Raw genomic sequence first — 26,825 nt, 5'->3', positions numbered from 1 at the left:
AGTTTTACAAATGAAGACTATGGATAAAGGTCAAGGGTATGATTTTGTTGTGGTCGTTGAAAAATTCAGTTTATTTAGGGTTCTCCTGTTGAAAATACAGGCTTAGATTCTTGACCATCTCCTGTTTCTCAGAGAACTTTCTGTGGTAGAACTGGAAAGCAGAAGGCAAATATCTTGACTTCCTGATATGCCTTCCAGTCACTGTGACTTTTCCATTTGTTGTATTGGTCACACATTTCGCAGGTATTCTTTGATAGTCTTTCTTTTAAGTATTTTTTTTTATGTTTAATATTCTTTGTACTGTTCACAGTTGTAAACAGTGAATAACAGAAATCAAAGCAATTTACTTACCACGTACCAGACTTGACTTGTCTGACTTTTGAAATACTTCTGTTGCGCCACTTGCATGGCGCTTGGGACCACCTTTATATTTTTTCCATTAATTTGGTTTCTGCTTTTACCTCCTCTCTTTCTCATTAGTGTTTAATATATGTGCAGCTGCCGTTTATGGAAGACTTGAGACAATACATGTTTTCATCTTTGAAAAATAATAAGAAATACATTCCCACAGGTGAGTTTATTTCCATTTTGCTCATTAATTGGCTCTAAACACAGACTGTCCTTGGGAAATCACCGGTCTGCAGTCATTGATCGGGGCCAGGAGACTTCACAGGGTGGAATTACTTGGATTCCAGTCGTGCTCGTACACAGTGATGATGAAGGGGGTGCATCATGTTTTTTCGTAGTAGGGATAGATTTGCCCTGAACTCTCCAAACACTGTCTGGTTTCCCCCCTCTGACTTAGAGCTTGTAGCTAGGGAGCAGCTTATTGGAAATGGATGTACATTCTCTAGTTGTGAACCAGTTCGCCCTCTGCTGAAGTGAATTGATGTGCAGTGTCAAAGCTGTGACTTTAGTGTCCTACATAAGATATGATGTAACTAATTTTGAACCGAAAATTAAGTGCTGGAGATTAACTTTTCTCTTTGTCCTTTCTTTGTAGTTTATAGGTAACCCTCCAGGGCTCCTTGTTCCTTGTTTCTGGGAGTTACTTTGAGCTTGATGAGAAAAGACCTGTATTATGCATCTGGCTACAAATGTCAGGGTGCCGCATGGAATGATTCTCACAGATAACAAATCCTATCTTAGAGCTCATAGTTTAAGACAGCTGCAATAAAATATCAGAGTGGGCCAATGTAGAGAATATATACCAAAAAGAACACAAAATAATGAGTAGATGTTTCCGTTTGAAAGTTTAAATCTGTGTCGTTATAGGATCAGGGAGTTGTGAGGTGAGTCTCAGAAGTGGGTTCTCTGGTTTTTTTTTTTGGTTAGATCCTTGAGGAGCAGTGTGCTGTAGAAAAGCCAAGAATCAAATAGACGGTAGGACTTGTGTCTTCACCTTCTAGAAATGAATCCCTCCGCATCTTGGTGGAGCCAGGCATGGACTTGAATGTTTAGAAGCCTCCATTGTGTTACAGTATTATTTCTCTACGTCTTGATAATTTCAAACATTTATTGAGTAGACATTTAAAAAAGAGAACTTTGTTGAGAAATTATCACATGGACATAAATCACTCACCCAGGATCTAAATATCAAGTATCTTTCAGTCTCTTGATTTATTTTCTGTGAGTTTGCATATTTTTATTTGGATGTTCTCCATTGGGAAATGGGTCATTAAAACTGTTTGACATATGCCCCAAGTAGATATTTACATAGAGGTGTGCAATGCCAGAGTGATCTGGCCTGTTGTTAGTTTGATGTAGCAAATGGAAATCACTGAATGTTCACACACACAGGTGCAACCTCCTACCTATTGCCAGGTGGACCCTGCAATAGTCAGTTTAGGATCGTGATGGCTGTGCCAGTGTCTGAAACCTCCCCTGGAAAGTCCAAAAATGGGATAGAAACTTATCAGGATAAAAATCCCTCTGCTCTTTCCTTTTGTAGTAAAAGAGATATTTGAAAAGGGAAGAAGAGAAGCACAGGGGGCTTTTTAGGAACTGCTTACTCTTTTCCACCTTTTGCCTAATGGCTGTGAATGATCCAAAAACAGCACTTCAGCTTTTAACAGCTGAGCTGCTATATGAATCAGAATGGAAGTTATACATGGTGGTTTAGGTAGAAGTGTTTTTGGAAAGTATTGCCTTTCATCCACATTGCCTTGGACTGTGCCCCTTTTTGTTGAATCGGTAGATTTTTATTGAGGAGCACTTGCTTTCTGCTAGGTATTAGAGAAATGATGAAGATGTCATGTTCCTGCTGTCAGGGATCTTACAGTTTGAAAAGGGCAGGGTAGACAGGGACACAGGTGTACATATAGGCCATGAGGTCTGTGAGTGGAGAGAGCTCGTTCTGACTTGGGGAGATTGGGAAGGAGTCCACTCTGTCTGGTCTACTGGTATCTTCCTGTTAGGTTACTCTTCCTCTTAAGTCACTCTGACACAAGATCTAGGAAATCCTTGTAAATCTTACACCTCATCACCAAAGGTACTGGCTTTTTCTTTTTCATGTTTTTCTCCTTTAGCTAATTACTAATTTTTTTGAATGTACTAAGTCATTGAATACTGAATATTTTGAGTCTCCGTATAGAAGTTGGATTTTGTATGGCTGTGGTGCTTCCTCTGGAGCAAACTCTTTTGCTTTTGATATGATATTACACTGCAGAAGTTCACCCAGTGGACCTAGGAGACCAGCTACCCGAAATAGCTCTTTCTACGAAAGACAACACCAAGACTCAGGTTAAATGACTGAATAACTAGAGACTATTTTTTGGCCAAGCCTGGACTGTATAACCTGCCGCAAATGCTGTATCTGTGAATGCAAAGCATTTATTTTAGTGGAGAGCAGTGGAGGTAATCATTTTTGCTTTGTGCACTCTTTTATCCTTGGTTTAGAGGCTCAGTTGAGTGCTGCTGAAGCCCTGATTGACTCCATGAGCTTGGTAAAGAAAGATGAAAAGGAGGACACCATTGAAGATTTGTTTCCAACCAGCAAAATCCCAAATCCTCAATTTCAGAGATTATTTCAGGTAAGAGAGTAAAGATGAACCACTTTTTTTTTTTTTTTAATGAAAGAGACCTGAGTGAAAAGTTAGTGTAACTGGCCAGTCCCAAACAAGCATCTTTGTCCTCTGAGAACCTCAGTTGCTTTATTTAATGGAAGAATAATACCTTTCTCATCCTACTAAAAAAGATAAAAGTACTCTGAGCTGTTAGAAAGAAAGAAGTAAAGTTAGGATACTTGAAAAATTATTTTTCGGGGCACCTGGGTGGCTCAGTCGGTTAAGCGTCTGCCTTCAGCTCAGGTCATGATCTCAGGGTCCTGGGATCAAGCTCTGCTTCTCCCTCTGACCCTCCCCCTGCTCGAGCTCTCGTGTTCTCTCCCTCTCTCTCAAATGAATAAATTAAAAATCTTTAAAAGGAAAAATTATTTTTCTGGAGGAAAAATATTAAAATTATTTTTCTAGGGGAAAAATAAGTTTTTTTTTTTTAAAGGCTAGTTTTTTAATAAAAAGCAGATTCTTCTTTTATGCCTTTTCTAGGATTTTCTCCTCTATTTTATATGAAGGAGACTTTGCTTTGTTTTTAATACCCAAACAGAATTTTTGTGAACTGTATAACAGTATTAGAAAAGAGGTGTTCCAGTACCACATCTGCTAAAATTTCATAACTAAAGGTAGCATGGAGGTCAGATGAAAAGGTTATAGTATGAAATTATTAAAGAGTAACTAAAATACAGAAAACTATAAAATAGGTATTCCTGAATCTTGAGCCAAAGGAATTGAAAGGTGGTGGAGATTGGATTAAGGGAACCGGAAGGCTGACAGGAGAGCTGACTTGTGCTCAAACAGGGGAGGGATCGGCTGAAGGAATACTCCAGTCCGAGATGGAGTTGGTGGCAGCAGGACAGAGCCTTTGTGAACCCCACAGAGCTGACATCACAAGCAACTTTTTCAGTCATGCTCTTTTCCACAGAGGAGTGGAGGGCCTACTCTTGCAGGGATGGGGGAGGTGTAGGGGGAGGTGAAGGAGAGACCACTGATTGTCCCTTTTGACTCCTTTCTCAAAGCATCTTTAACTGTCTCAAGTCCATATCGGGGCCTGTTGTAATTTCAAAGGATCTCTTACTCAGAAGAAACTGCCTGTTGTTTTGATGCTTACATTTCTTTTAAGTAGTGAAAACAAATCTTTTCTTCTAAAGTCAGAATATAAAGCTTAAGATGTAAAGGGCTAACTCAGTGACTACTTCAGTATTCCAAGTGTAGTCAAGTGTACACGACTTGTATAAACTTCTTTGGTGTTTTTGACAAGTGGACTTCAAGACCTGAAGCTCCTCGTCATTTGTAGGGAAGGGAGGAGCAGACCAGTTGGTGTGGGAAGCTTGCAAAAATATTTGGTCACTGTGGTGAAAAGCAGAAACTTGTAATAGTTGGCAGATTTGTCGAGGGTGGGTTCCGTCTGCCTCAATACCTGTTTATTGGGTTGGTGAATAGATAACAAGCCACAAGCGTAGGTATTTGTTACCTTTCAAAGCTGCAGGCACTGGCAGCTTTGATTTTTCCAGCTTAGCAACCTTGCTTTCTTTTGTGGTGGAGAGTTTTTAATATGGTTTATCTGTACAAGGAAGTATTACTACTATGGCATTTATAAATTGAATTCACTTTAAAAAAAAACAAAAACAAAAACAAATCTTTATTGAATACTAACATTGTGCCACGAGCTAAAGATCGAATAACTCACTGCTTGAAAGGATCCCTCTCCCCCAGGGGAGTGAGAGGAGAGGAGATGCAAAACCAATAGGTACAACAGTGATGGGTACAAAACACTGTGGGGAAAAGATTTCTCACAGGTGGATGACTGAAGGGAGGCTTCACCGAGGAAGAAAGGGGATGTGTGATGTGACGGGGCCATGGCAGGCAGAAGTAGGAGCATGTGCAGAAGCACGGGAACATGGAGGAGGATGCTGGATTTGGGGACCGCCAGCTAGTTGCACTAGGCTGTGTGGGGAAATGATGGGAAAGGTGGCAGGGAAGGTAAGCAGAAGGAGGATCATGAGGCGCCAGTCCCTTGGAGGTTACCCTGTAGGCAGTGGGAAGTCCCTACAGGATTTCGTCAGCAGGTGGGTGACAGATCTGTGGAAATGGGCTCTGATGGTGGCATGGAGACAGAGGGGAGACCAGTGAGAAAAGCTGCAGTGGCCCCCGTGAAGGCCCGAATTAAAGCAGCGACAGGGAGAGCGGAGAGGGAAAATGTAAAGGCAGAGGAGGCAGGATCTAAGGTACTGGATGTAGTTGAGGAGAAATCGGAATTGGAGAGAACAGGATTCTAGCTTGGATGCGTGGAGGGATGGGGTCACTGTCAATGATGATGGGGAATACAGAATGAACAGCCAGAAAAGGCAGTTCGCGTATTTTTGCAGGTGTTAAATGTGAGCTATCTGTTGGCTGTATCCCAGTACAGACACCCAGTGGGAAGTTGGAGGTAGGGATACAGAGCCCAGGAGAGAATTCAGGACTTGAGAGTCCTCTTCGTTCGGGTAGAGATAGCAGTGAATGAGATCCCCTGGGGACCATATGTTACGGGAGAAGATAAGAGAACAGTCCTGGACACCAATGTATGAGTGAATAATTAGGGATAGACAGAAAGAGAAAATGAAATGTTCCTGTCACCACTACCACCACCAACATCCCCACCCAAGAAAAAGGCAGAGAGGTCAAAAGAACTAGGAGAAGCTGGTGCCTTGGAAAACACAGGGAGTGAAGCCTGTCCAGAAGGAAAGAACCACAAGTCAGACGCTGCTCACTGGTGAGTGAGGGTGGGCATGGCCAGGGCCTTCGGGGTCTGTCCTGGAGTCTTTGCTGACTTTGAGGGCCTCGTGGCAGTGGAGTAGAGCAGGGCTGGAGGAGGAAGCTCTACTGATGGAGGGGAAGAGAGAGAGGACACGGGAAGCTAACGAGGATGTGGGGCCCAGGAACATTTCCTTTGTAAATGAAACATTTCATAGCTGAGAGAAAATGAGCTGGGAGTAGGGGGCAAAAGTACGGAGAGGTTAACCATCAATTTGTTGACAACAGGTTAATTTACTTCTAATTTTGGAAAGAAATGCTGAAAGATAACATTTTTGGGGAAGTGTACCGTAACACCTGCCTCTTAAATCGTTGATACAGTGTTGGTAAAATCAACATATTGATAACTTATAAGCTAACCATGTGGCCTGTGGATTTTTTTTTCTAGTCTTTTTCAAATTGTAAAAATCATATCAAGGAAAAACAGTTGCTTAAAATAGAAATAAGTTTAAGATTATAATCTCAGCTCCTTTGCTATTAAATAGTGTTACTTTCTCATAACCTCAATTTTTGAATGAATTGAGATTTTTTGATTGAATGAATTTGGTAAGTATCCTGCTTAGTTTTATCTAAAATGCAACCTTTGAAAAAATATGAGTGGTTGATGCTTTAGAACATCTCCTGTAGGGTGATGACACTGTTTGAAAGAATTGCCTAGAATTCATACTGAAGATCTGGAATATTTTTCAGTGGGGGGGGGGGGGTAGGATATTTGTCCATTGTTTGTCCTAGTTCTTTTCCCAGAAATGTCATTTGAATATCACAGAATCTTCCAGAGTAGTCTGCTGTGTTGCGTGTGAGATTACTGCTTACATCTTGAGGGCTTTCTAAGCTTTGTAGGTAATTTAATGACCTGAGGGAGAGCACTGTGAATTAAGAATTATGCACAAGAAGGTTGGGGGTAGATTCATAGGGTTTGGGATCACTTTGATTTCTCCTTTTGCTTCACATTAAATGAGCTGATGTTGTTGATGCTCAAGGGAACCTCAAGTAATTAGGAAAGAGGAAAACGGGAGTGAGACTCTGAGACAAATGAATATACTATGGAGAAGGAAGAGTGTGGTTTGGTGTACTGAGATGAGGGAGCAGCACATGAAAGTTCTAGAGGACATCAACTCATGATATTTACTATTTAAGCTGAGGTTTTTTGTTTTTTAGAATGGAGACTTGTAGCTTACATTTTCTACAGGATAGGAAAACAGTCCATGGGGTGGTATAAGTCATATACCTTGTGATATGAAACAGTATTTTGAATTGTAAGAACTTTTCAGCTCCCTGGTTTTTTTTTTTCTTTAAAATTATCAAGGTTTAAGTCTTCTAAAGGTGGGAATGGTAGGAGTCTTGTTCTCCAACTGAATTTTGGAATGATTCTTTAGCAAAGGAAAGAAAAGGTCAGTGAATTGATAGTTTCATTTTGCTTACCTCCCTGTCCTCCTCCTATTGTTTACCTTCCTATATTCCTTTGAGAGTTTTTACTTTTCTGGGCAGATGCTGGCATTGCCAAAGCCTGGCTTCGTAGCCGGAAAGCAGTACTGGTGACTGAATGGAATGGCTTGTCCAGGTTTCCACTCATGGGAGCAGTGCAGACCAGCCCTGGCCTTGATCCCGGCCCGTCCTTGGTGCCGCTTCCTGACACTTGTATCAACAAACAGAGTCCCGGGAAAGAGTCCCTCATTCCTTCAACCAATACCTGTTAGCTGCTTATTATGTGCCACCCACTGTTTTTGGTACCTGACATTTAGCAGTAAACAAGACAAACAAGATCTCTGGTTTTAAGAGGGGAGGTTAAATAATAAACAAGTAAAGTGTAAGATAAGATAATTTTAGATATGACAAATGCTTTACAAACTATAAAACAGGGGTGACGGGAAATAGCTGGGCGGCAGGATGGGAGTAGAGTGTCAGGGTAAGCCTCTCTGAGGAGGTGGTATTTGAGCAGAGAATAGGAGGATGGAAAAGGGCCAACTCCGTGAGATCTAGGGGGAGCCCTATGAGCCAGAGAGAGTGATAAAACAGGCCCCAGAGCCTGGGCTGCACTGGCGTGGGAGTGAAGCAGGAAGAGCCTGTCCTAGCTGGGGTGGGAGAGTGAGGGAGGCAGATGAGGGAGGCGCTGTGGTGTGCTTGACTTCTTCGGGTGTGGGAAGGGCTTGGTTTAAGACGGCTTCAGCTATGCGGGACAGTGAAAATAGATTCAGGGAGCCCCGTTAGAAGGTGATTGTGGTGACTCCCACTCGAGAGGTTGGTCCCCAGACAAGAGTGCTGGGAGAGCACATGGACAGAAGTAGATCGACCAGTGGAGAAGAGCCCAAACTCAGCACTCTGGGGGTTTGGGACAGACCAGTACTCTGTCTCTCCCACAGACTTCTCCCTGGGACTCACCGAGCTTGGCAGCTCCACCTGAGCCCCGTTTTCACTTGCTACACACTGTTGTCTAAGATTACGCAAGAGAGAAAGCAGTCTGCTGAGGGAAGCCAAAAGGATTAGACGTTTCTGGAATGATGCGTCTTAGGGAGGCTTGCGTATTGTCTGGGTGGTAGAAGCAGCAGCCTGTTTCTGTAAGATGAGCCTCTTCTCTAAGAGGCCTGCAGCTGATGGCACTGCTGGGCTCAGATCTAGTTTACAGTTGGTTGTAGATGTTGCCGGTGTCCTGCTAACCCAGGTGCTTCCGAGGCCACCTCTTTGTTCCCTGTTAGAGGTGGTAGGAATCCTATAGCCCTTGCAAACTAAACACAGAGGATCTCCGATCAGAAAAGTCTAGTGGTGGGTATGATGTCTACATCTGTGTTTTAAAACCCTTCTTCCTTTTCCACAGTGTCTGCTACATAGAGCTTTACATCCCCAGGAGCCTCTGCCCCCTATTCAGCAGCATATTTTGAATATGCTGGACCCCCCCACTGAGGTGACAGCTAAATGTCAGATTCTGCTCTCTAAAATAAAGACCGTTTTCCCTCTGACTGAAGTCATCAAGAAAAAGGATCAAGTGACTGCTCAGAACATTTTCCAAGACAAGTAAGTACTCGATGTAGTTGCACTTGACATTGTACGTAAGACTGGGCAGTCTTAGAGGAGCTCTGGAATTAAGAGTTGCATATGGGTCTGTGGTTGAAGGAAGAAACCTTTTGATGTTTGACCCTTGCATTGAAAGTAGTCGTTTCTCCTGTCTGTCCATTGTAGATCTATTATCCTTACAAATTCACTTGGAATTTATTTTTCTTTTCTTTTCTTTTTTTTTCTACCTGGAATTTAGAGCTATATTTTGGGTTATTGATGTTTTGATCAGCATCACATTCTTGGTGATTTATGTTTAATGGGAAGGCTAAACAGTTTTGAACATCTAACACTAACTTTTCCTGTTTTTAAAGAAGGGTGCTGGGACTGAGAGGACAGGGCTCAAGGTCATAAGTTTTTTCAATTGGGAGGCTGGCATCAGAGAATAGCAGTGAGATTTTGGGAAGAAAAGTGGGAGGAAGGATGAAAACCTGACCCTTCTTTAGCTGTGCTCTTACTATATCAGTGATGTACTTGGGTATACCAGGAGTGAGGGATTTGTAGTTTAAGGACTGCAAAATGCTTTCCTGTGATCAAGCTTAAACCAAATCAAGCTTTCAGGTAGCTAAATAAGTTTTTTCCCTCATCAGATGCTGTTCACAATCTGTGTCAGTTTACATTCAAAGCAAAACAAAAATTGTAAGAAGTTGTTGATGATCCCGAATCATTTAGGTGTATAACATTGATTTTACCAGGTGTGGGTTCAGTTATTGGTGACTTTTCTCCCCAAATCAAAATGATCTATTCATTTCTTTAGGTTACATTCTAAGATTCAGTTTTAGACCATAATTTTTTTTTTCTTTTTTTGATTTCCTTCCCACACCTGTATCTTTATTGACAGACTAAAGCATATTGTTTGTAATACCCCTTGGAGGAGTACAGAATAATTTTCAGAAACCATCACAGGGTTCTGTAAATTATTAATTTATTGAATTATTTTCCACATTGAATAGAAAGCTTTGCATGTTCTGTGACTTTTTAGAGGTTAATACCCCAAGCTTTGTCAGAATTGGAAGGAAAAAATCATGGGATTGGTATGTTCTATCATGTGCGTTCCTAACACATCCTGGAGAGCTGTGTGTTTCTTTTTCTTCTACATAGGCAGACTCACTAAAAATCCGCTTTCCCTCTGCTATCCTCATCTGCTGTATCCCTCTGGATTAGGATTTTAGAACAGCTCTGTACACTTCTGAGTCCCTTTCTTCCCGAGACAGGTTTGCTGTGGTCTTGCCACAGTCATGTGGCTGTTCTCTGTGTATTAAAGCTCCAGTGCATGATCTTGATTACCTTCTGGTGTTGTGGGAAAGAAATGGGCTGTTTTTCCCTCCTCCCGTTGATTAAAATGTAAATTAATCTGGTTAAAAAGCACACCATGAAGGCCCCCGAAGACTGTTGTTCTGTGATTGGATCCCTGCAGTGATTACACCTTCAGCTCTGTTCCTCCTGCTCACTCTTCGAGGAAGCCCAAGCGCATCGCGGGCTGCTTGTGCTCTGCTTCCATAGTGGTTTGCAACATTGCCAAGTCATCGGCCTGGGGCCTAGGGATTATCTCGCTCACACACACCTACTCACAGGCCTATTCTCAACCCTTTCTTCTCAGAAATCTTCCAGGCTTTTAAGAACTGCAGAAATGACTCATTTAATAAATATTTATTGAGTAGTTCCTGTATTTAAGAAGAATGACTCAGTCCCTTCTGCAAGGTTCTTAAACCCCTCAATTTTATTTTATTTTATTTATTTTTATTTTTTTTTAAAGATTTTATTTATTTATTTGTGAGAGAGAATGAGAGACAGAGACCACGAGAGGGAGGAGGGTCAGAGGGAGAAGCAGACTCCCCGCTGAGCAGGGAGCCCGATGCGGGACTCGATCCGGGGACTCGATCCGGGGACTTGATCCCGGGACTCCAGGATCATGACCTGAGCTGAAGGCAGTCGCTTAACCGACTGAGCCACCCAGGCGCCCAACCCCTCAATTTTAATGATGAGGCTTCAACCAGCTTTAGAGGTGGTCTCCCTACTGGGGAAAAATTGCTAACAACTGGCTTTGTTTTTGTGTATATTCAGCACCTCCATATTCACAGTACCTAGTTCCATTGTAGAGGTGAGGGGCTAAGACTGGGGAGTGAGTAAATGTCTGTGCAGGAGGTGTCAGGCCAAGACAAGAGTCCTGAGCTGGGAATCACCAGTTTTTATTCCAGCTTTGCCACTCTCGATCTGATTTTGGTTAATTTACCTTTACAAGAGTTTCTCCATCTAACAACAGCCTCATCTCAAGATATTTTAACAATGAAATCACAGATACTGAAGCAGTTTGAACTATCTGAAAGGAAGGCAGGAGTCAGAACCCAAAGCAATAATAGTATCATTATCCAATAGTATCAATATCCAATGAATATTTGAGAAGGTTAGTATTCATGCTGGACCTGTTGAATCCTGAGTGTTAGGAGTGATTTCTTCATTTCAGAAAGGTAGGAGCACCATCTGACAATGTAGTCCAAAAATGTTCTATTACCCCTACCATATAAAAGTATTGCTTCCCTCAGTGTTGCTGCCCACCCTTGAAACGATAATGTCGTCTCTTGGACAGGGAACTTCAACACGAGAATTAGGACATTGGAGGTCTAATCTTGTTTGGGCAGCTAACTCATATGTGATCTTGATTTCTTTTTGTCTCTGTGCAGATATAGTCTAAACTTCCCTCCTCTTTTCAAGTCCCCTAAGATCCTCCCCACTTACCTTCAGCGACCAACCTCACCTGGTTACTGGTATAGACCTCAGACTCCAGAGTCCGACAATTTGAGCTGGTCCCCTTGCTCTGCAGTGTGACCTTAGGCACAAGCTGCTTATCCACCTTAAGCCTCAGTTTCCTCCTGGGTAGATAGGGATACTAGGAATAGCTCTCATGGAGTTGTCATGAGGGTTAATTGAGTAATATATACTAATGACTGTTGCATGTCTAGAACCCAGTACAGTGCCTAACACATAGTAAGCATACAGTGTTGGTGAGGAAATGACTTACAAATCTTTGTCATGTCCCTGGCATATTCGAGATGACTCCAGTGGTGATAGCGGTGTCATAGGGATGATAGAGACCCGTAGGTGGGAATGCGTCAGTACTGTGGCCCATTTCCTCTAAAAATATACCTGTGCTGCGTCTGCCTTCACTTACTTCTTTCCTTTTTTCTTTTTTTTAGATTTTATTTATTAATTTGAGAGAGCGAGTGTGCATACAAGTGGGGGGAAGGGGCAGAGGGAGAGGGAGAAGCAGACTACCCTACCGAGCAGGGAGCCCAGTATGGGGCTCAATCCCAGGACCCTGGGATCATGACCTGAGCCGAAGTCAGACGCTTAACTGACTGAGCCACTCAGGAGCCCCAGCTTCCTTCTTTCGGGTCTCAGTGGAAAGGGGGTACCTCGTCCTGTCCAAAGTCTGTCCTTTCACCTGTGTCCTGGGATGCCATCTTCTGTCTCATCTGATACCTCTGTCCACTAATAATTTCTTCCCTCTTTCTGTGTTTTCATCTTCTCCCTCCTGACCAGCTCCTTTGCCTCCACGTTAGATCCAAATCAAAATACAATCATGCCCTCAGCTTTCTCCCTTGGATTGCTGCCTGTTATCATCTTCTTTCCTTCCATAAGGTAGGCCTATTGGAAGAAACGTCCACACTGCTGCTTTTCCCAGCCCCCACCACTTCCCTGCAACCCATCTTCCATAAGACACTAACTGGGAAATTTCCTTCAGCCTGGCGGTCCTTTCCTTTCCTGACCTCCTTGTAGCACTTGACATTGTCAGTTATTTTCCCCCTTGGGACTCCTATATCTTCCTTAACTTTAGCTTCTCCAGATTTTTCTTTCTAAACCTTTGCAGTTTCCTCTCAGATGCCTCTGACAGTGTAGTCCAAAATGTACTGTTACCCCCCACACCCCCCGACCCCCCGTCTTAAGTGTTGATGTTCTGTCCTGTAGGACTCCTTCTCAGAAAGAGCTGACATGTATTGGACACAGGTGTGTGCACTGTAAACATGCCTTGCCTATGTGGACAGTCTTGGCCGTTCTGGGGAGTAGATTCTTCTGTTAACTCCCTCTTAAAGCTGAGGACACTGAGGCTTCGAGAAGCTAAGAAACTTGCCCAAGATCACAGGGGGTTAAGTGTTGGAGAAAGGGTTTACACCCAGTCTGACTCCAGAGATTGCCTTCCCAACCATTATGCCATATTGCCTCAGCAATGCATGTCTCAAGACCTTTTATTTTTTCACGTACAGGTCTTCAGAAACTACTGAATATCTGTCTATTCTAATATGCTTCCATCCTGTGCTCTGGACATCTGAAGTATCTATAGATCCCTCAAGTTCAGTATGTCCAGAAATGACTTCATCATCTTCTGTCTCCTGCCATGCTCCCTTCAAACCCTCTTCATGCTGTTATTCTGTGTTTTAGTGAATGACACCTAATTTCCAGGGAGCCGATACCTTTCCTTTACTTTCCATGTCTGATTGGTTTACCAAGTTGTGTTAGCTTTACCTCAAACCTCCTCCTTTGCTTCAGGTTAGTATAGTGGCTAATAGCGCTGATTTTGCAGCCAAGTAGAGTTGGATCCAAATCGAAGCATTTCCTTTCAATGGTAGTTAAAATTGGCAAGTTGCTCTGTGCTATTTGCGGTAACAAATATGTACCTTTCAGAGGCCCTACGGGAGAGTGGCCTTAGAGTACAGAATTCATTGTGGACCCCCTTACTAACTGTGTGCTTTAGACAAGGTCAGGCCCTTTTGAACCTTGGTATGTTCATTTGTAAAAGGTCAATAAATGATAGCTAACTCTTAAGGTGGTTGTGAAGTTTAACTGACTTTTTTTATTAACATATAATGTATTATTTGTTTCAAGGATACAGGTCTGTGATTCATCAGTCTTACACAATTCACAGCGCTCACCATAGCACATACCCTCCCCAGTGTCCATCACCCAGCTAACTGAGGTATTTTAAATATGCTTGGTGTAGTGACTAGCCCATGGTTAATGTTTAAAAAAAAGTTAGCTCGTATTAGCATCTCCCACTGCCATTGCTCTTCTATAGTCCTCAGTTTGGCCTGCTTTACTGAGATAACCCCTTAAATGATTTCCCTTTCAGGTCTTACCTGTTTCCAGTCTACCATGCATTTGCTACCTGAATGATTTTTTTTTTTTTTAAACAAATCTGATCACATCAACGCAGTGATTCTTAATCTTTGTGTGTGCATATGATGGACCCTTTCAATAATCTGATAAAAACTGTGAACCCTCTGCTGGAGTGGAGGGGGGTGGGAGGGAGGGTGCTGCTGGGTGATGGACATTGGGGAGGGTATGTGTTGTGGTGAGCACTATGTATTATGTAAAACTGATGAATCACAGACCTGTACCCCGGAAACAAATAATACATTATATGTTAATAAAAAACAAAACAAAACAACAACTGTGAACCCTCTCCCCAGGAAAATGACCTACCATACTAAATTTTGCATATAATTTCAGGTGGTTCACAAATTCCTTGTTACTATCCTTGGACACCTGATTAAAAACCTTTGCTTTAGTGGCTTTCCATTAACATTGGCTTAAGATCAAACCTAGAGAAAAAAGAGAAACCTAAAAAAAGAGAAAACCTAGATAAGCAGAAAGAAAAGAAGTACCTATTCATAATCCAGCTCCCTAGAGATCCACTTTCTTTCCTCACACTTTCTGTGTCTGTGATTTAGATACAGTGGTCCCCCCGCTCCTTATCCGTGGGGAATGTGTTTCAAGACCCCCAGCGGATGCCTAAAACCATGGATAGTACTGAACCCTATCCATGCTATGTGTTTTTCCCATGTACACATTACATTCCTATGATAAAGTTTAAGTTATAACTTAGGCACAGTAAGAGATTAACAACAGTAGTAGAACAGTTATAATAATATACTGTGATAAAAGTTCTGTGAATGTGGTCCTTCTCTCAAAATGTCTTGTACTCTACTCACCCTTCTTGTGATGATGTGAGATGATAAAATGCCTACATGATGAGATGAAGTGAAGGGAATGACGCAGGCATCGTGACGTAATGTGAGGCTACTGTTGACCTTCTGACCCTAAGTCATAAAGAGAATCATCTGCTTTCAGACTGCAGTTGACCGTGGGTAACAGAAAACTGTAAAGCAAAAACCATGGATGGGGGGGGCTACTGTATTTTCCATCCCCCTTTCTCACTACTTCCCAGCCTGCCTCTCATGCCCCAGCCCAGTACAGCTACTGGCTATCCTCTTAGAGGGACATGCTGTTTACCACAGTGGTTTGTTAATCGCTTGTTTATATATTTATCTCTTTTGTTTGGTGAATTTCCTGAAAGTGTTGGTTGTGTATTACTTTTTGTACATTTAGAATCTAGAGCCTAGTGTAGTGGCCAGCGTATAGTAAGTTATTAGGTAAAAGTTTGGCCAAATAGATGAATTACAAAATACATACATATTTATAAAAGACAACAAGAAAATGAGAACAGTAAATTATTCTGACATCCAAATGCAGCAGCTGTTGACATTTGTATGTCTGCTAGGGTCTTGCATGGATAATTTCTATCTTCCAGAGCTCAGCTTCTTCAGGTAATTTTGGGATGAGAGTCATTGCCCTTTCCCACTAGAGAGAGACATTATTAGTTTAATATATGTAAAATTCCTAATAACGCTATTAAATGGTTCAGTCTTGAGAACATTAACCATACTCAAATTTTCACTACTTTCTGCTTATTATCTTTACCTGTCCAGTCCTGGAGGATTGATATACATGTCTCTTTGTCCTTCCTTCCCTAGAACCATATTTTGGAGGGTGTAAGAAATTCTTCATGCGATTCAACCTTGTGTTCTCACAGAACTAAGCATAGCGCTTTATATGTATAATACTTTTTAACAACACTATATGAGGTGATTTGCATTTTTGGAAGACTGTAGATGAGTAGTGATATGCTCATGGTGCTTTTCATCATAGTATTTTTCTGAGGAGCAAACTGAAGACCAGCGAGGGGAGTCATTTAATAGACTTTAAACTCTATATATACAAAAATTAAGATACCAGTCAATACCTTTAAGAAGACGTAAGGGTCCAGGGGTTAGTCGGTGGAAAAAGTGAGACTTGAATCTAGGAGTACTACATTGTCTTTCTCTTGGGAAGAACTGACAAAGGTTCACTGAGATGGCTGTGACTCTTTTAAAAGGACTCCAATTCTGGTGGAATTTCATGCTCCCTTGGGCTTGTGCATTTTTCCTCTGTTTCTGCCATCAAGGCTTTGTGTGGTTATTTCTTATTCTACTTGAAGAGCTCTGGATGACTCACCCCTTTTCATGTTTCCTTGTCTCTATCCTTCTGTCTTCTACTTCTCTTTCCTTCTCAAAGGGAAAAAGGCAAGTGTTGAATGGAAAGATGTCAAGTAATAAAAGTTTTAATTCATGTTTATGAGTCTGTAATAATTACTTCAGCCCTTTTATCTCATGGTAAGAGATTCTTTATTGAAATACCATTGAATAAGCCAGCTTATGCCTCATTTTTCTTTGTTTTTAGGATGACCTCTTCTTCAAGGCTCATTCTCTGAAGGTTGGGCTTTTGAACAAAAACACATCACGTTTAGTTTTGGTCTTGGTTACTAACTTCCCTTCTCATTCAGCCATTTCTTGACCACTGCTTTGGCCCAGATTATTTGTCTGGGAGAAAAATTCTATCTCTATATTCAGCAGCTTAAGGGAGATTATGGGCAGAATCTTTGGGTCTGTTTTTCTTCTCCTTTGCAATTAATTTTCGTCCTCCTCTTGACTTTAAGGCAGGCTGTTGAAGCCAGCATGTTACTTGAGATAAGATGTTTGATACAGTTCCTTGGAATCATCTTTCCCTTACTACACAGATGCTGTTGGACTGTTAGCATATTGCCCAAAATAGAATTAGGTTTATAAAAGAACAAATTAAAGGGCTTTTTTTGAAAGTGGTTTTTTATAGTTTAAGCACTATTAAGAAAAAGGTCTTGCATATTTAATTAAGGATTGTCTAGTAAGTTTTGACAGCTGTGAGCAGAAGCTTATAAAGCTCTCACATATATGATGGAGAAGATGGGGTATTAGACCCAAAGGTCATCCATGTCCATGGAAAGCTAATAGCTACCAATTCTGAGACAGAAACTAGCAGATGGTATCTGAGGGGTAAATGGGTCTCTTCCTGAAATGCCGGGTTTCCTTTACCGTTGCTTGCAGTTTCATCTTCGGAGGGGGCTCTGTGCTGAGGCTGCTGCTGCTGACTTCTCTGGCGCTGTGAGGCAGAGCCAGGGTGGCTCCTGTCAGGCCTTTGGGAATTTGGGGCTGTGGGGGTGGGGGTGGGGGTGGGGCAGGCTCTTCGTCAGCAAGGACTAAGTGCGGCTGTTTATTTTTGACACTTGAAAAATAAACGTATACTTCATGGGTCAACCAAGTCTGGTTTTTGTATTGTGTATTCTGTTCTAAGAGAAAAAATCCATTTATTTCTTTTCCAGCCATGAAGAGGGTCCCACCTCTAAAAAACTGAAGACTGAGGAAGGGGAGGCCTGCTTTAGCATCTCCAGCCTGGCTGAAGGAAGTGTCACCAGTGTAAGCAGTACTTCCCCAGGGTGCTTCCCGCCTTCCTGGAAGGTTGGGACTTGGGGTGGGGGGCGGTGCGGAAATGCATCAATTTTTGTTAGTCCTTTAATAATTCACTTTCTCTGGTGCTTCTAATATATGAACCATGTACATCCTTCCCACACTTCTTCCTTTATTGTCAGGGAATTACCTACAGAAATCTGTCCTTGACACATGTGCGTAGAGCATGGTATAATATGCAGTGCATGGAATAGCTCAGGTAGCACTTTTGTTAGAGATTATTTGGTTGGCTTTACTTTGCAGCTTTCTGTTTAGTTAAAACGATGGGATAAGTGGAGGTTGATGATAGGAGTCTTAGTCTCCGAATTTGTAAAATTTAAGAGCATGACTTCTCTATTTCTTTTCTAATATGTAACTTCGGAACAGGCTTCACAAGTTTAACATTTTCCCAAACCAAGTACCCTTTAACACTTGAGATCTTCTTTATTTAATGAGAAGGTTTTGGAACTTGAATATATTATTTTCTGTTAAGTGGCATTATTTTGAATCAGTGAATTTTAAAAATTGTCCCTTAGTAGCCAAATGCACTAGGAAGGGGCATGCCTTTTTTCCAACCTTAAAAAGGAATGCTCTCAGGAAAACTGAACATCTGAAAATGATTTGGATTTTTATTTCAGTGTTTTATAATAAAAGAAAAAAGATCATGACCTTATTTGTTCTGAGAGCTTTTCTGACTGCTATCCCAGAGCAACCTCGAAACTTTAGTACATTTTGTACCAAAGTTTACCAGCTGTAATAGAAGCCCATTGTCTTCTCCCCAGTGAGCTGAGTGATACTTTGGGCTTGTTGAGGTTGGGACTGGAAGATTTTTTTTTTTCTTTTTTTTAAGAGAGGGAGGGGCGGGGAGGGTAAGAGGGAGAGAGAAGGAGAGAGAGGATCTTAAACAGGCTCCACGTCCAGTGCAGAGCCCGACACGGGGCTCGATCTCACAACCCAGAGAACATGACCTGAGCCGAAATCAAGAGTTGGATGCTTAACTGACTGAGCCACCCAGCTGCCTCCAGGTTGGGACTGGAAGATTAAAGACCTATGTATGATCAGGAAGTGCCATATAGTGTGCAGAGTTTCATCTTTGAAACTTTCATACCTAGCACTATGGTAAATCTTTACACAATATCTGCTTTTATTTTGGGGGGGGACATGTGCAGCTGAACATGTTTGTATGTTCTACCAAAACTTCAGTGCCAGAGAGACCTCAGCAGTCCCCACAAAAGGGCAGTTCAGCAAACCAAGGATCAGGCAGTTATTTCTCATGTCCTCTGCAGTGGGGCAAATATATTCTGAACGGACCCCACACTGCAGAATCCTCCCCTTCCTACTTGTTGGGTGTCTGGATGTACCAGCACTGTGTCACATAAGGCCTTCTGGCTGAGCTGACTGCTGACTTGGGTTGTAGTACTTCTGACCTCTCTGGAAAGAAGTCCGCTTCCATAAAGAGAGATAAGTGAAAGTACAGATGGCAGCTCTTTGGCCACAGGAATCTGCCTGCTTTTAACATAACCCTGGAAATGGAAATGAATAGAAAGGACCTTCTCTTTGTCTTTGGTTTTATTTTATAAGAGCACACTTACTACATTAAGCCATCTCGTATTGCTGGGGTGCTGCCAAAAAGAGAAGTGATCTGCGGGTTTATTGTCTGTGTGTGCATTCTAGGTCGGAAGTGTGAATCCTGCCGAAAACTTCCGTGTTCTAGTGAGGCAGAAGAAAGCCAGCTTTGAGGAAGGTGAGTGCTATGCTGTTGCCTCTGCATTTAAGGGAAGATAGATAATTAGGGTAATGGATTTATACTCTAGATTAAGAAGTGTAGCCTTTTGTTGGTATCCTTATACAGTGGACCTTTGTGATTGTGTGTTACTGGTGAGCTCATCAGAGCAACACTCTGAGCACGTGAGGGTAAACTCAGCACAGGTCTGCCCAAGTAGGAAAAGAGCTAATTTGTACGTCTTTTTGTTAAGAAAACTGTAGGCCGGAACCGTAGAGCTCTTGGTTCCACTTCACTGAAGTTCTTTGGGGTCTTGTGAGTGAACTTGGAATAAAACATTTAAAAAAAATACTTTTTCAAGAGCACACGAAAGCGGGGGGAGGAGCAGAGGGAGAGGGACAAATGGACCCTGAGCTGAGCACAGAGCCCAGTGCGGGGCTTGAACCCACAACCCTGAGATCATGACCTGAGCTGAAATCAAGAGTCTGATGCTTAAATGACTGAGCCCCCCCAGGTGCCTCTGGAATAAAACATTTTTGTGTCATGTCTTCCTCTTTTCAGTGACCCATAATTCTTGTTCTAGGCCTAAGGGTTTGAGCCTCTTTACACAAGTCCCAGAGCACCGTCCTGCTGCCCCTAGATTTGATCTTTCTGAAATTGACTACATCCTCACATTTTCTTTTTATGAATTAATAACCTAGAATTCCACTTAGGCTTGGGCTAATATTTAAAGTTTCCTGGGATGGACAGAGGGTCTGGGACCAACATTCATTCGCTTGATTGTGTTCAAGTACCTGTTTACTCTTTAAGGAGAGGCGGCTGGCAGTTCTAATCCTGCAGGTTTGTGCATATGAGAACATTGTGTTCATTATTGCCATCCAGGGTCAGGCCTGTCCGTGTGTTTATGGGAACGTGTGCACAGAACTTCTCTCCCAACTTCTTGGCATTTTAGGGGGAGAAATGACTCCTAAATGTCTAGGAAACCCTACAGTTTCTACTTTGATCCTCTGCAGTGCCTGGCACAGGTCTAGGTTACTTCTTGAGAGTCTGAGAATCCTAGCAAAATGCCTGGGCTGCTTGTGCTGTTGCCCATAGGCAGTCGTGACCACCTGGGCCCCAGAGCATACGGTCTCCCGGACCAGTCCTGCTGGCAGGAACACCGAAGGCCAGCCCATGAGAATTTCCGGAGGAAGACCAGCTTCGTTACTATGATAATCTATATGTTTTGTGTTTTGAGGTGGGGAAAGAGCTTTTTGCCCTTTTAAGAATTGCCATACAGGAGAAAAGCTCTTGAGTTTAACACAAAACAAAACTACATCTAAGTAGATGAAGGAGATCTGAAATTAAAGTGACAGCTTTCCAGAAGGATTGGTGGAAACAGTACTTCAGAATTTCTCTCCTGCATGTATGGGGGTGATCAAAGGAGGCTTTCATAGCATTCCTACCTGTGCTGTTTTCTGCTTGGCTGCATATTGTGACTGTGTTTGGGAGAATGCAGAGACATTACTGTGGCAAGTCAGCCAGCCGTTGTCTGTCATGATTACCGTGTTTTTGAAGAAAGATGGAGGCCTTCTTAGCTTTTGATTATATGTTGTCGATTACCTCGGCCAAAGGCAGAGGTCCTCCCTTTGGAAGTGACTAGTCTTTCTGGCTGGTAGAGGTGTGGTCTCTTCAGGGACTCAATCTGGCACGGTCACGAATGTAAAGGCAGGCACTAGTGTCTGCTGTGTTCAGGTCATTGTGCTAGCATATTCTGTATGTGCTGAGCTATTATATTCTTTGTCTCAGTTATCCCACAGAGCACTCTTGCAGTCATGTGAGCAAGTGGAGAAGACAGTAGAGCTTTAACAGTTGGTGCCAGGATTTTCTGAGAAAAATAATTTTTTTTTTAATTGGGAGAATATTTTGGTAACTGCTTAGGGTAGAGGCTGAGCCTGTCTCCAGCCTGGTGGTTAGCCAGTCAGGGTTCAGAGAAGAGGGACTCTACTGACATCATAGAAGTAGAAAAACGGGAGCTAGTTCAGGAAAGGAAGGGCTGAGTAGAGAGGGAGTGAATGAATTTCTATAAGGACACAGTGTTCACCAGTGTGTTCCCAACTCATAACTGCCAATATTCACTGTCAATAAAATTCTGGATTCCTTGGTTTGAGAGCTCTATCTGGGGAAACTGGTGAAGAGACAAAGAGTTTTGGGTCTGGAATTACTTCAGGCAGAGCAGAGAAAGGACCTGAGAGCACAGGAGACCAGAGTCTGAAGGGCCCCATGAGAGAGTAAATTCTTTTTTTTTTTTTTTTTAAGATTTTATTTATTTATTTGACAGAGAGAGACACAGCGAGAGAGGGAACACAAGCAGGGGGGAGGGGGAGAGGGAGAAGCAGGCTTCCCGCGGAGCAGGGAGCCTGATGCGGGGCTCGATCCCAGGACCCTGAGATCATGACCTGAGCCGAAGGCAGACACTTAACGACTGAGCCACCCAGGCGCCCCGAGAGAGTAAATTCTTAAGAATTTGCGCACATCTCCAGAAAACAGTGTTTCCACAGGCCATGGAATTGGGGATTCAAAGCAGTCTTGTGAAAGTAACAAGGGCAGGTGACCCCTACGTGGCATATAAATTACAATAGGTAGCATTCTCCCCATTTTATGCGAAAAACTACGACTAGGAGAGATGAACTTCTCCCTAAATCACACAGGGATTCAAATCCTTGTCTTTTTCAAATACTGGATTTTTCTACTTAACCGACTGTTTCTCCTGATTCCTAATGCCTTCCTTTCCTACACGTGTTTGTTGTTGTTCAGACAGAAGAAGGTCATGTATTTTCAACCTTGTGCCTGTAGGTAGGACTTCTGAGGAGTAGACCGTCCTTTTATGTTGAATGTGACTGAGCCCTGGTGTGCTGCTGGTGGTGTGATGGTGGGGTCCCTCTGTTCCTCCGTCTAGGACTGGGCCAGTCAGAGCTCTGCAGTGACCTCACAAAGGCGGACTTTCTGCAGGGCTGTGGGAAAATGGGACTGCCCACCTGTGAGCAACCAGTTCTGTCTTATGGTCCTAACCTGGCTTCCCTTTTATCCTTCCTTGCCTTGCTTCAAGCTCCAGAAATTTTGTTTGTTCATTACTTTTCCTAGCTGTGTTCTGCATGGGTATCTCTACTAAGGCCCTTTGTGAGTGAAGACTCACTTTCCCTGACGCCCAAAATTGTCCTCCAAACTTGAAGCTACCTTTCTGGTATTGTTCTTCTCTGTCCCTCCCAGGGATCTGTACCGAGGGCAGAGGAGGGAGAAGCTCTTCTCTTTTCTCCGGTAGATCTGCTTTTTAAATTCAGTTGCCAAAAGCATGATCAGTAATAGATGGTAAGATTGTTTTACCCTTAGAAATTGACCTGTTTACCTATTATTATAAACTAAAATATGGGTATAATTTCTTTCCGTCTGGCTTAATAGTACAGTCATACCTAGAGTTTTGTGGTCCTGTCCCCTTGACACTAGAAGTCTACAGTAGGCATCTACACATTTTCTTACCTTCTGGTTTTCAGTGAGGGATATTTCTTGTCCGAAGCTTATTGGCATAGAGGAGATGACACTGAACCCCGGGAACATGTTCTTTCTGGCTGCTGATGCTTCTGTAAGCTGTCTTTGATTCTCAGGTGCTCCTCTTTTTCTGATCCCTTTCGTTCGCCCTCCCTACCCAGCCCACCATTCTCACTGCAGTTTTAGAAGAGAAAAATTCTTGACCACAGCCGTATGCATAATAATCATTTCTCAGTGGTGAAAGTAGACTTGTTTCTCTCACACGGTATTCGTAAGTGCATCAGTGCCTTCATCCGTGATATCTGTTATCTGCAATTGTGGGTTATTGGAAGAACCTGAGTCCACAGCGTTCTCAGAGACTCCTTGAATCCAGGTTATCCCTTTATGTGAACACCCTCCTCCACCAGCTGTTGGAGGAACACCATGGATTTCAAAATCCTTGCTCCTTCCCTGCTTTTACTTAGGAAGAATGCTAAAATGGTCAAAAGACAGCAAATTAGAGGAGGAGGAAAAGCCACATTATTTCAACCCTCTAAATAATTCCTGTGATCAAGATAAGTCTAAATTGAGATGTTCCCACTAAGTATGAGATATTATGTCAAGTAGCTTGGATGTACCTGGTGTCTCAAAAACAGGTTCTCTGAGGACCTTCTGAGTCAGAAAGAATGGAATGTAACTTTGTTCTCTGGACCTTGTTTTGCCACTTAGATTGTAAGTTCTGGGGGTGCCTGGGTGGCTTAGTCAGTTGAGCGTCTGCCTTGGGCTCAGGTCATGATCCCGGGGTCCTGGGATTGAGCCCCCCCATAGGGCTCCCTACTCACTGCTTCTCCCTCTGCCCCTCCCCTTGTTCATGCTCTCTCACTCGCTCTCAAATAAATAAAATCCTAAAAAAATAATGTCTTAAAAAAAAAAGAAAGATTGTAGGTTCTCTATTAGGCTTCCAAATAGGGGTAGGGTGGTGGAGCTCCGTTCCACCCAGTTGAGTTCACAGGAGCATGGTTGGTTTAAAAAACAAATCTGTCAAGAAGAGCCATTCTAGGCAAGAATGGTATGGACGTTTACCATTAGATTTAAGTACAGGGAGCAGGAGTGTGCATATACCCATCTGATTAGATGATGATCACTTTATTTTCTGGCTCTGAGGCCTTTCTTTTTTTTCTTGAATCTGTTTTGTCTCACTTTGTTCGGACCACTTTTCATCCTCAAGTCTTTTTGCTTTTGTTCTCCCATCTACCTCATTCTCATTGATTATCAAACAATATTCCTTCAGTTTTAAAGGGTGTTTCTTAAAATTTACCAACACAGGATGGAACGTGGTAACAGTTCATGATAAAATTACATCATTCATCAAAGCCAAATAGACATTTTTTTCAGTTCCATTTCTGTATGGGATGACACTGTCCCAGGTGCACAGTAGCTTACTTACATGCATTATATGACTCTCCGCCATGAGGCAAGCCCTGAAGAGTGGATCCCCAAGAATTGAGACTTAGGAGAGATTTCCTCTGTGTGTGTGTGTGTGTGTGTGTGTGTGTGTGAGAGAGAGAGAGAGAGAGAGAGAGAATGGGCCTGTTTATGTAATCTTGGGTATGGCTTATGTAACTTATCATAGCTCTTTCCAGATAAACATAGGAAGATAAGAATATGGCCTTTTTCTGTTTTACACAGAGCTGGTAAATTTAAGAAAAATAAGTTCTGTCAGATATCTTGAATGTCTTGAAAGAAGGATAGTAAATACAAACAGTAACTAAAATTGTAAACATCTTCAGCCCTATAAAAGTTGTGTCATTTTTTTAGCAGTGTGACACACTTTATTAGTCCTTTCCCAAAACAGCAGTGACACATCTAGTCAGGAGAGAGAAAACACATGATTATGGGTTCTAGAGGCTTAGTCCATACTTCATATTTTTTATTCAATATGCCACTTGTTCCCTGGATTCCCTTTTGACTTGTTTGGTTTTAAATTATTAAACCCCAGAACTTGACTGTCAGGGTTATTTTATGTCTCATTCATCGATGACAAGAAGTCTTAGTTGGAAACAGCAATCCGTTTCTTTGGAAGTGTAAAGGAGACCCGCTACAAGGGTGTGTTAGGATTTGACATGGTAATTATGTAGCCGTGACCCCGAGTGTCTCACTCATGGATCTTCTTGGGGGTGGACTGAGGCCCGGAGTCGTTGACTTTCCACTGATGACTGCAAATGTGTGGAGGACACTGGATCTTGTGGCTTAAACTTCTTCATGGGTTGCCTACATTTCATTAAATGGCCCATCACTGCCCTGCAGTTTACATTTTAATATAATAAAACTAGTCAACCAAATAATTAAAATGAGATTCTACAAATGAAGACAAAAAGAAGAAAGAAAAAAGACATGACACCGGAAGCAAAGACCGTCATACACACAAAACCACTTTGAAAGTCTTTTTGGTTTTCATCAACTCTCCTAAAAGGCTTCTATCCATTCTTACTCAGCTTTTTAAATTCTTTCAAGTTCCTGTCAATCTGTGGATCAGAAGATGTCTAATTACAGGGTATGATTCTTGTAAAATGTAGCCTGGCTATCTGTTAAGAAAGAGAGCCAACTGGTAGCATAAAAATAAAAGGCTGTTTGCTGTGGGTATGTTCCCAGTGAGCACGAAGATTTCTTCCTGAGAGCATTAGAGGGGGTCTAGATGCACTCTGCCATAGCAGAGTTCCCACTCTCAGCGTTTTGTTCTCTCCTGTCAGGCAGAGGTTGCTTGCCTTAAACCTGCTGAGTGGGTGTTTTTTTCCCCCCCTTTTTATGTTAGACATGGAAAGGGTATTTTTCCCTCTGGCTGAAAATGTGGAACTCACATGAACACTTTCCCCGCGTCAGAACACCCAGAAGAGCAGGCTAGTCTGAAGCCGCATTTAACATAGTGACCCGTCGGCGTGCCATCATGCTCCGGGCCCACAGTGCCGCGAGGCAGGTGCTCGCAGGCGGCTCTGCTGGGAACTCGGATTAGTGACGGGTGCTTCCCAGGAAGGGTATGTTCTCCAGCTTGCTGTCAGAGTTCACCCTTGCGCTGCGTGCTAATGAGTGCGATCTAGGAGGCAGAGAGCAGATGTACTTACAGCACTTCCGTTCTTGCCCTCAACCTCCTATAAATTCTGCGCCTCTTGTTTGCATGGTGCATGATCGTCACGCAGGGCATTGCACTTGGTTCTCTTTGAATTGGGCTGTCCTCAGGATTGCTTCCTAAGCCCAGCTGGTTGAAGAAGAAAACTGATTTCAGATTGTGCTGATGTGCAAACTGCTTTAATCAATGACTTAAAGTGACTGCTCGTGGCAAACAACAGAAGCTCTTAACCAATTAAGATGTTTAGGAAAGGATGTTAGGCTTTTGTTAAAATAGTCACTAATCAGCCGAAATGTGTTAAGAGGAGCCTAGAAACAGCTTGGAGTCCCACTTAAATGCAATAAAAGTGTTTGGGCCCTCCCCTTTCAAATTGCAAGCCCAAGGCAAAAAATATGCTGACACAGAAAGAAGTGGCAAGTATAATTTGATACAGTTAGTCCTGTCTGTTAGGCACGTCTACATAAAACTTTTAAAAATGGCATGCTTGTTTTTTAGGCTAGAAAAGGGAAGGGAGTTTTGTTCAGATGTGGAGCACAGTTTCAGTAGGGCTTGAGAATATTGTCAGCATGGATGCCTTTGGACAACGGAGAATAGTTAACTTTTTTTTTAAAACAATTTTTTCACTTTTTTTTTTTTTAAAGATTTTATTTGTTTATTTCACAGAGAGAGAGAGCGCATAAGCAGGGGGAGCTGCAGAGGGAGAGGGAGAAGCAGGCTCCCCCGCTGAGCGGGGAGCCTGATGCAGAGCTGGATCCCAGGACCCTGGGATCATGACCTGAGCCGAGGGCAGACGTTTAACTGACTGAGCCACCCAGGCGTCCCAGCCTTTTTTTTGTTTTTTGTTTTTTGTTTTTGAGGTCATAAGGTTCAGATGAGATGATGAGGGTGGAGCCCTCATGGGATTGGTGACCTTATAAGAAGAGACATTAGATTTGTGCTTTTTC

General features: G+C 42.6%; 1 protein-coding gene across 2 annotated transcripts in view; it reads left to right on the top strand.

The window, feature by feature from the left end:
• Nucleotides 1-26,825, top strand: part of XRCC5 (X-ray repair cross complementing 5) — an 89,105-nt gene that overhangs the window by 30,837 nt on the left and 31,443 nt on the right. For both annotated transcript variants that reach the window (XM_035007191.1, XM_035007192.1), the window contains exons 12-16: nucleotides 481-571; nucleotides 2,899-3,032; nucleotides 8,662-8,858; nucleotides 17,407-17,500; nucleotides 19,205-19,274. In XM_035007191.1, coding sequence (XP_034863082.1) covers nucleotides 481-571; nucleotides 2,899-3,032; nucleotides 8,662-8,858; nucleotides 17,407-17,500; nucleotides 19,205-19,274 — 586 coding nt within the window. The remainder of the gene's footprint in view (nucleotides 1-480; nucleotides 572-2,898; nucleotides 3,033-8,661; nucleotides 8,859-17,406; nucleotides 17,501-19,204; nucleotides 19,275-26,825) is intronic.

Source organism: Mirounga leonina, unplaced genomic scaffold (assembly GCF_011800145.1).
Source record: "Mirounga leonina isolate KUSES-001 unplaced genomic scaffold, KU_Mleo_1.0 Mir_151, whole genome shotgun sequence".
In the NCBI taxonomy this organism is placed as follows: Eukaryota; Metazoa; Chordata; class Mammalia; order Carnivora; family Phocidae; genus Mirounga; species Mirounga leonina.
This window is presented reverse-complemented; position numbering and strand designations above follow the sequence as displayed.